The following is a 10,000-nucleotide window of genomic DNA, read 5'->3' as shown; positions in this document are numbered from 1 at the left end:
GGCCTTATAACCGCAGACCACGTGTATGATGTCGTGTGGGCGGCGGTTTGTTGACGTCAACGTTGTGAACAGAGAGCCCACGTGGCGGTGGGGTTATGGTATGGGCAGGCATAAGCTCCAGACAACGAACACAATTGCATTTTATCGATGGCAATTTGAATGCACGGAGAACACCGTTACGAGATCCTGAGGCCCTTGATCGTGCGGTTCATCCACCGCCATCACCTCATGTTTCAGTATGATAATGCACGGCCCCATGTGCGCAAGGATCTGTACACAATTCCCGGAAGCTGAAAATGGTTCAGGTTTTTCATGGGCTGGGATACCAGTAGATGATGTCACCAATTGAGCATGTTTGGGATGCTCTGGATCGACAGGTGGCCAACAGCGTGTTCCAGTTCCTGCCAACTTCACACAGCCATTGAAGAGAGTTGGGACAACATTCCACAGGCCATAATCAACAGCCTGATCAACTCTATGCAAGGAGATGTGTCACGCTGCATGCAGGTAAATGGTGGTCACACCAGATACTGACTGGGTTGTCTGATCCACACCAGATACTGACTGGGTTGTCTGGATCCACTAGATAATGCAGCCCAGACTCCCAGGCTAGCAGTGAGTGAGTTAGTGGAGCTAACATGATGCAGCCCAGACTCCCAGGCTACAGTGAGTGAGTTAGTGGAGCTAACATGATGCAGCCAGACTCCCAGGCTAGCAGTGAGTGAGTTAGTGGAGCTAACATGATGCAGCCCAGACTCCCAGGCTAGCAGTGAGTGAGTTAGTGGAGCTAACATGATGCAACCCAGACTCCCAGGCTAGCAGTGAGTTAGTGGAGCTAACATGATGCAACCCAGACTCCCAGGCTAGCAGTGAGTTAGTGGAGCTAACATGATGCAGCCCAGACTCCCAGGCTAGCAGTGAGTTAGTGGAGCTAACATGATGCAGCCCAGACTCCCAGGCTAGCAGTGAGTTAACATGATGCAGCCCAGACTCCCAGGCTAGCAGTGAGTTAGTGGAGGTAACATGATGCAGCCCAGACTCCCAGGCTAGCAGTGAGTTAGTGGAGCTAACATGATGCAGTCCAGACTCCCAGTACAGGCTAGCAGTGAGTTAGTGGAGCTAACATGATACAGCCCAGGCTAGCAGGGAGTTAGTGGAACTAACATGATGCAGCCCAGACTCCCAGGCTAGCAGTGAGTTAGTGGAGCTAACATGATACAGCCCAGACTCCCAGGCTAGCAGGGAGTTAGTGGAGCTAACATGATGCAGTCCAGACTCCCAGTACAGGCTAGCAGTGAGTTAGTGGAGCTAACATGATAGAGCCCAGGCTAGCAGTGAGTTAGTGGAGCTAACATGATGCAGTCCAGACTCCCAGTACAGGCTAGCAGGGAGTTAGTGGTGCTAACATGATGCAGCCCAGACTCCCAGGCTAGCAGGGAGTTAGTGGAGCTAACATGATACAGTCCAGGCTAGCAGGGAGTTAGTGGAGCTAACATGATATAGCCCAGACTCCCAGGCTAGCAGTGAGTGAGTTAGTGGAGCTAACATGATGCAGCCCAGACTCCCAGGCTAGCAGTGAGTTAGTGGAGCTAACATGATGCAGCCCAGACTCCCAGGCTAGCAGTTAGTTAGTGGAGCTAACATGATACAGCCCAGGCTAGCAGGGAGTTAGTGGAGCACAAGATACAGCCCTCTGACTCCAGGCTAGCAGTGAGTTAGTGAGCTGGCCATGATGGTGTGTCTCAGACTCCCAGGCTAGCAGTGAGTGAGTTAGTGGAGCGGGCAGATATGTTCAGACCCAGGCTGATGGTGGTGAGTTATGAGCCAGGATAAGCTCCAGACTCCCAGGCTAGCAGAGTGAGTGGAGCTATCATGATACAGCCCAGACTCCCAGGCTAGCAGTGAGTTGGTGGAGCTAACATGATGCAGCCCAGACTCCCAGTACAGGCTAGCAGTGAGTTAGTGGAGCTAACATGATGCAGCCCAGACCCCCAGGCTAGCAGGCTAGTGAGTTAGTGGAGCTAACATGATGCAGCCCAGACTCCCAGGCTAGCAGTGAGTTAGTGGAGCTAACATGATGCAGCCCAGACTCCCAGTACAGGCTAGCAGTGAGTGAGTTAGTGGAGCTAACATGATGCAGCCCAGACTCCCAGGTAGCAGGTGAGTGAGTTAGTGGAGCTAACATGATACAGCCCAGACTCCCAGGCTAGCAGTGAGTTAGTGGAGCTAACATGATGCAGCCCAGACTCCCAGTACAGGCTAGCAGTGAGTTAGTGGAGCTAACATGATGCAGCCCAGACTCCAGTACAGGCTAGCAGTGAGTTAGTGGAGCTAACATGATGCAGCCCAGACTCCCAGTACAGGCTAGCAGTGAGTTAGTGGAGCTAACATGATACAGCCCAGACTCCAGGCTAGCAGTGAGTTAGTGGAGCCAACATGATGCAGCCCAGACTCCCAGGCTAGCAGTGAGTTAGTGGAGCCAGTGCAGCCCAGACTCCCAGGCTAGCAGTGAGTGAGTTAGTGGAGCTAACATGATGCAGCCCAGACTCCCAGGCTAGCTGTGAGTTAGTGGAGCTAACATGATACAGCCCAGACTCCCAGGCTAGCAGTGAGTTAGTGGAGCTAACATGATGCAGCCCAGACTCCCAGTACAGGCTAGCAGTGAGTGAGTTAGTGGGAGCTAACATGACAGCCCAGACTCCCAGGCTAGCAGTGAGTTAGTGGAGCTAACATGATACAGCCCAGACTCCCAAGGTTAGCAGTGAGTTAGTGGAACTAACATGATGCAGCCCAGACTCCCAGGCTAGCAGTGAGTGGAGTGGAGCCAACATGATGCAACCCAGACTCAGGTTGCAGTGAAAGTAGGGGTATTGGTCATGATGAAGCAGCCGCAGACTTACAGGCCAGGGAGGAGCAGTGGACAACATGGAGAGTATCTAGACTCAGAAGAAGTAGGTGAGTTAGTGGAGCTAACATGATGCAGTCCAGACTCCCAGTACAGGCTAGCAGTGAGTTAGTGGAGCTAACATGATGCAGCCCAGACTCCCAGGCTAGCAGTGAGTTAGTGGAGCTAACATGATGCAGCCCAGACTCCCAGTACAGGCTAGCAGTGAGTTAGTAGAGCTAACATGATGCAGTCCAGACTCCCAGGCTAGCAGTGAGTTAGTGGAGCTAACATGATACAGCCCAGACTCCCAGTACAGGCTAGCAGTGAGTTAGTGGAGCTAACATGATGCAGCCCAGACTCCCAGTACAGGCTAGCAGTGAGTTAGTGGAGCTAACATGATACAGCCCAGGCTAGCAGGGAGTTAGTGGAGCAGACAGGGTGCAGGCTATAAGAGGTCGGCTATGCTGATATACAGGCTTGATCTTTGAGACACTTTTGGCAGAAGTACCGAAAGTAACACAAATTTTAGTAGCGAACCGTTTTTCATGTTCTAGTGTGGAAGTACAGAAGTTTGGGTACACCGTGCAACACTCGTTCTCTATCTATCCCTACTTTTAACTATATAGAGTGTCGTTTGAAATGCAGACCAGGCCAACTGTCCAATATTAGTGAAGATTGATAGTGATGTAATATCCTGTTAGTGAAATCACATCCTGTGTGTGTGTGCAGCGTCGGCGGCGTCTGGCGGCCAGGAGAGAGAGTGTCCTGAAGTCTCTACAAGGACTTCTCACGAGAAGGAAGGGCCTGAGGAGACAGAGCTTTAAACCTACACGGACCCCGTGAGCACTCACCTCGTGACTACACACACTCACCTCGTGACTACACACACTCACCTTGTGACTACACACACTCACCTCGTGACTACACTGCTCTGAAATAATCTACTCCCCCCCTTTCATCAGGAAAAATGGAGCTGGAGGGAAGAAAGCTGAAGAGAAGAAGAGTAGAAAGACAGGCGGGCAGAAAAGGGACAGAAAAACAGCGAGTAAGACAGCAGGCGGAAAGACAGCAGGCGGAAAGACAGCAGGCGGAAAGACAGCAGGCGGAAAGACAGCAGGCGGAAAGACAGCAGGCAGCAAGACAGCAGGCAGCAAGACAGCAGGCGACAAGACAACAGGCGGAAAGACAGCAGGCGGAAAGACAGCAGGCGGAAAGACAGCAGGCAGCAAGACAGCAGGCGACAAGACAGCAGGCAGCAAGACAACAGGCGGCAAGACAGCAAGCGACAAGACAGCAGGCAGCAAGACAGCAGGCGACAAGACAACAGGCAGCAAGACAGCAGGCGACAAGACAACAGGCGGCAAGACAGCAGGCGACAAGACAGCAGGCAGCAAGACAGCAGGCGACAAGACAGCAGGCAGCAAGACAGCAGGCGACAAGACAGCAGGCAGCAAGACAGCAGGCGACAAGACAGCAGGCAGCAAGACAGCAGGCGACAAGACAGCAGGCAGCAAGACAACAGGCGACAAGACAGCAGGCAGCAAGACAGCAAGCGACAAGACAGCAGGCAGCAAGACAGCAGGCAGCAAGACAGCAAGCGACAAGACAGCAGGCAGCAAGACAGCAGGCAGCAAGACAGCAGGCGACAAGACAGCAGGCAGCAAGACAGCAGGCAGCAAGACAGCAGGCAGCAAGACAGCAGGCAGCAAGACAGCAGGCGACAAGACAGCAGGCAGCAAGACAGCTGGCGGAAAGGCAGCAGGCGACAAGACAGCAGGCGACAAGACAACAGGCGGAAAGGCAACGGACAGGAAGAAAACAGAAGTAAAAAAATTGGAAGGCAAAAAAACTGAATGTAAGAAACCTGAACAAAAGATGGAGAAGAAAGTGGAGAGCAAGAAATCAGCGGAGGCTAAGAAGCCCGACTCGACCCGGCGGCGGCTACGAAGCCCGACTCGACCCGGGCGGCGGCTACGAAGCCCGACTCGACCCGGGCGGAGGCTACGAAGCCCGGACTCGGCCCGGGCGGAGGCTACGAAGCCCGACTCGACCCGGGCGGAGGCTACGAAGCCCGACTCGACCCGGGCGGAGGCTACGAAGTCCGAAGCCAAGAAACTGGAGACAGAAAAGGAAGAGAGGCGACAGGAGGAGGAGCCTAAATCACCTCAGTGAGTACAGGAATGAATAACCCGTCTGTCCTACCTGTCTGCCCTGTACCTGTCTTTTATCTACCTGTCTGCCCTGTACCTGTCTTTTATCTACCTGGCTGCCCTGTACCTGTCATAACTAACCATTGGTTGTCTTGTCTGTGGGAGAGGTGTACCAGGGGACGGCCAGAAAACAGACAGCTTGTCTAAGCTACATACCACTAAAGAATCTTTCAGTCTAACGGACTCCACCCTGCACCGTATACACGGAACATACGCATCTCTCTGAGAGCGGACAGCCCTGTAGTCAACGCACAACCTTTGATCTATTTGAGAAATCTAACGATTTACCCCATCTGATAGTCCTGAACCAACTCACTATGGTCTATATAACGTCTCTCTTTCTCTCTCTCACCCGTCTCGCTCTTTGTCTCTGTTTGTCTCTCAGGACATTAGTAAGTGTCTGACAGCTGGACCAACTCAGTATGGTCTATGTAACATCACAACATGTCCAGAGACACAGTGAACTCATCACTACGCTCAGAAAGATACGACTGCTACCATCAACATCCACTCAAACACCTGACTTAGTGCTTTTCGGAAAGTACCCAGACCCCTTTGTTACGTTATGGATTAAACATGTTCTAGGCAATCTACACACAATACCCCATAATGACAAAGCAAAAAATCTGTTTTTAAGTTTTTGCAAATTTATTGCAAATTCAAGTCTTCAGACCCTTTACTCGGTACTTTGTTGAAGCAGCGATTACAGCCTCGTCGGCACACCTGTATTTAGGGGGAGTTTCTTCTATTCTTCTCTGCAGATCCTCTCAAGCTCTGTCAGGTTGGATGGGGAGCGTCGCTGCACAGCTATTTTCAGGTCTCTCTAGAGCTGTTCGATCGGGTTCAAGTGGACTCTGGCGCGGCCATAATGACATTCAGAGACTTGTCCTGAAGCCACTCCTGCATTGTCTTGGCTGTGTGCTTAGGGTCGTTGTCCTGTTGGAAGGTGAACCTTCGTCCCAGTCTGATGTACTGAGTTCTCTGTAGCAGGTTTTCATCCAGGATCTCTGCATTTCTCTGTCCAACTTTCCCTCCATCCTGACTAGTCTCCCAGTCCCTGTCGCTGAAAAACATCCCCACATTATGTGATGCTGCCTCCACCATGCTTCACCGTAGGGATGGTGCCAGGTTTTTCCTCTAGACGTGAAGCTTGGCGTTTTTCCAAGACCAAGTGTTCAATCTTGGTTTCATCAGACCAGAGAATCTTGTTTCCTTCTCGGTTCTGAAGTCTTTAGGTGCCTTTGGAAAACTCTAAAGCGGGCTGTCATGTGCCTTTTACTGAGGAGTGGCTTCCGTCTGGCCCCTCTACCATAAAGCCCTGATTGGTGGAGTGCTGCAGAGATGGTTGTCCTTCTGGAAGGTTCTCCCATCTCCACAGAGGAACTCTGGAGCTCTGTCGGAGTGACCATCAGGTTCTTGGTCACCTCCTGACCAAAGCCCTTCTCCCCTGATTGCTCAGTTTGGCCGGGCATCCAGCTCTAGGAAGAGTCTTGGTGGTTCCAAACTTCTTCCATTTAAGAATGATGGAGGCCACTGTGTTCTGGGGACCTTCAGTTCTGCAGAAATGTTTTGGTACCCTTCCCCAGATCTGCGCCGACTTCAATCCTGTCTTTGAGCTCTAAAAACAATTACTTCGACCTCATGGTTTTGTTTTGCTCTGGATATGCACCTGTCAACTGTGGGACTTTATATAGACAGGTTGTGACTTTCCAAATCATGTCCAATCAATAGAATTTACCACAGGTGGACTCCAATCAATTTGTAGAAACATCCTCAAGGATGACCAATGGTAACAGGATGCACCTGACCTCAATGTCGAGTCTCATAGCAAAGGGTCTGAATACTTATGTAAATAAGGTTTTCTGTTTTACTTTTAAGACATTTTCAAAAATGTCTAAACCAGTTTTCGCTTTGTCATTATAGAGTATCGTGTGAAGCTTGAAGAAAATGTTTTAAGTAATCAATTTTGGAATAAGGCCAGAATTTAACTTCATCTTGAAAAAGTCTAGGGATCTGAACACTTTCCGAACAGAACCAGGCACACAGCTGACGTACCCAGAACCAGGCACACAGCTGACGTACAGAACCAGGCACACAGCTGTTATGAACCAGGCACACAGCTGACGTACAGAACCAGGCACACAGCTGGCGCATAGAACCAGGCACACAACTGACGCACAGAACCAGGCACACAACTGGACGCACAGAACCAGGCACACAACTGACGCACAGAACCAGGCACACAGCTGGCGTACAGAACCAGGCACACAACTGGCGCACAGAACCAGGCACACAGCTGGCGTACAGAACCAGGCGCACAGCTGGCCCGTACAGAACCAGGCGTACAGTACCAGGCACACAGCGTACAGAACCAGGCACACAGCTGGCGTACAGAACCAGGCACACAGCTGGCGTACAGAACCAGGCACACAACTGACCGTACAGAACCAGGCACACAGCAGCGTACAGAACCAGGCACACAGCTGGCGTACCAGAACCAGGCACACAGCCCCGAGCGGCCTGGGGCCAGGCACACGGCTGACGTACAGAACCAGGCGCACAGCTGACGTACAGAACCAGGCGCACAGCTGACGTACAGAACCAGGCGCACAGCTGACGTACAGAACCAGGCGCACAGCTGACGTACAGAACCAGGCGCACAGCTGACGTACAGAACCAGGCACACAGCTGACGTACAGAACCAGGCGTACAGAACCAGGCACACAGCTGACGTACAGAACCAGGCGCACAGAACCAGGCACACAGCTGACGTACAGAACCAGGCGCACAGCTGACGTACAGAACCAGGCACACAGCTGACGTACAGAACCAGGCACACAGCACCAGGCACACAGCTGACGTACAGAACCAGGCACACAGCTGACGTACAGAACCAGGCGCACAGAACCAGGCACACAGCTGACGTACAGAACCAGGCACACAGCTGGCGCACAGAACCAGGCACACAGCTGGCGCACAGAACCAGGCACACAGCTGGCGTACAGAACCAGGCACACAGCTGGCGTACAGAACCAGGCACACAGCTGACGTACAGAACCAGGCACACAGCTGACGCACAGAACCAGGCACACAGCTGACGTACAGAACCAGGCGCACAGCTGATGTACAGAACCAGGCACACAGCTGACGTACAGAACCGGGCGCACAGAACCAGGCACACAGCTGACGTACAGAACCAGGCACACAGCTGACGTACAGAACCAGGCACACAGCTGACGTACAGAACCAGGCACACAGCTGGCGCACAGAACCAGGCACACAGAACCAGGCACACAGCTGACGTACAGAACCAGGCACACAGCTGGCGCACAGAACCAGGCACACAGCTGGACGTACAGAACCAGGCACACAGCTGGCGCACAGAACCAGGCACACAGAACCAGGCACACAGCTGACGTACAGAACCAGGCACACAGCTGACGTACAGAACCAGGCACACCGCTGACGTACAGAACCAGGCACAGCTGACGTACAGAACCAGGCACACAGCTGACGTACAGAACCAGGCACACAGCTGACGTACAGAACCGGGCACACAGCTGACGTACAGAACCGGGCACACAGCTGACGTACAGAACCGGGCACACAGCTGACGTACAGAACCGGGCACACAGCTGACGTACAGAACCAGGCACACAGAACCAGTCAAAAGTTTTAGAACACCTACTCATTCCAGGGTTTTTCTTTATTTTGACTTTTCTACATTGTAGAATAATAGTGAAGACACAGTACAAATAAAACCCCTTGAATGAGTAGGTGTGTCCAAACTTTAGACTGGTTCTGTACATCCAATAACTACACACACACACACACACACACACCTGACAGATACAATAACTACACACACACCTGACAGATACAATAACTACTACACACACCTGACAGATACAATAACCACACACACACACCTGACAGATACAATAACCACACACACACACCTGACAGATACAATAACCACACACACACACCCTGACAGATACAATAACCACACACACACACCTGACAGATACAATAACCACACACACACACACCTGACAGATACAATAACCACACACACACACCTGACAGATACAATAACCACACACACACACCTGACAGATACAATAACCACACACACACACCTGACAGATACAATAACCACACACACACACCTGACCACAACTGTGTGCTTCCCAGATGCGTCGTTTCCGCAGTAACCAGGACGTGATGGACAAGGCATCGATGCTCTACAACCGCTTCAAGAACGCATTCCTATTGGTTAACGACAAGGATAACGTCATCAGCCCCGAGTTCCTCCGCTCGCTCCTGGAGGAGAAAGAGCGGGAGGAGGAGGAGAGGGTGGAGAGATGGAGGGAGAAACAGAAGAGGAGAGGAGAGGTGCTGCAGGAGGTTCGCAGGAGAATGAGTCAACTGGAGGAGAGGAGGGGAGGAGAGAAGGGGGTCGTGACTGAGAAGAAGGAAGAGGTGCCAGAGGGTGGGAGCTCCGAACTCCAATAACCTCATCCTGAGCTCCACTGTGAGAAACGGAGCAGCGTGACGTTGCCCCGAGACTCTGATCTTGGTGCAGGTTACAATTTTCGACCACTAATGGTTGAAGGTTAGTATTTGGGGAGGAAAAACTGATTCTAGATCTGTACCCGTCAGGGGGTGACAGAACAATGGAACATACCAACTCAGAATCAGAGGGGGTGAACACGGAACATACCAGCTGTCCAACTGGGGTTATGTTTCTTAACCCTGTCTTGTCCAATCAGAGTATTTGGACAACCCCCTCACCCATATTCATTGGTGCACACCGTTTCAAAAACATTGCAGACGTTTTGCAATGGAAAAGGACAACGACTGTTTTTATTTTAATTACATTTTTTATTGGACAAGTTCA

At 51.7% G+C, this 10,000-nt stretch overlaps 2 protein-coding genes across 2 annotated transcripts in view; one reads left to right on the top strand and one right to left on the bottom strand.

Annotated features, from left to right (window-relative positions):
* LOC135511228 (mucin-22-like) overlaps positions 1–5,299 on the top strand; it is a 25,965-nt gene extending 20,666 nt beyond the window's left edge. The window contains exons 9-11 of the mRNA XM_064932856.1: positions 3,617–3,726; positions 3,850–5,055; positions 5,205–5,299. Coding sequence (XP_064788928.1) covers positions 3,617–3,726; positions 3,850–5,055; positions 5,205–5,244 — 1,356 coding nt within the window. The 3' untranslated portion in view covers positions 5,245–5,299. The remainder of the gene's footprint in view (positions 1–3,616; positions 3,727–3,849; positions 5,056–5,204) is intronic.
* Positions 5,300–9,743: 4,444 nt separating this feature from the next.
* The window catches only part of LOC135511227 (coiled-coil domain-containing protein 171-like), a 5,628-nt gene continuing 5,371 nt past the window's right edge, over positions 9,744–10,000 (bottom strand). The window contains exon 6 of the mRNA XM_064932855.1: positions 9,744–9,749. Coding sequence (XP_064788927.1) covers positions 9,744–9,749 — 6 coding nt within the window. The remainder of the gene's footprint in view (positions 9,750–10,000) is intronic.

Source organism: Oncorhynchus masou, chromosome 23 (genome assembly GCF_036934945.1).
Source record: "Oncorhynchus masou masou isolate Uvic2021 chromosome 23, UVic_Omas_1.1, whole genome shotgun sequence".
Lineage (NCBI taxonomy): Eukaryota > Metazoa > Chordata > Actinopteri > Salmoniformes > Salmonidae > Oncorhynchus > Oncorhynchus masou.
Note: the sequence above shows the minus strand (reverse complement) of the source record. Positions and strands in the feature narration are given on the sequence as shown.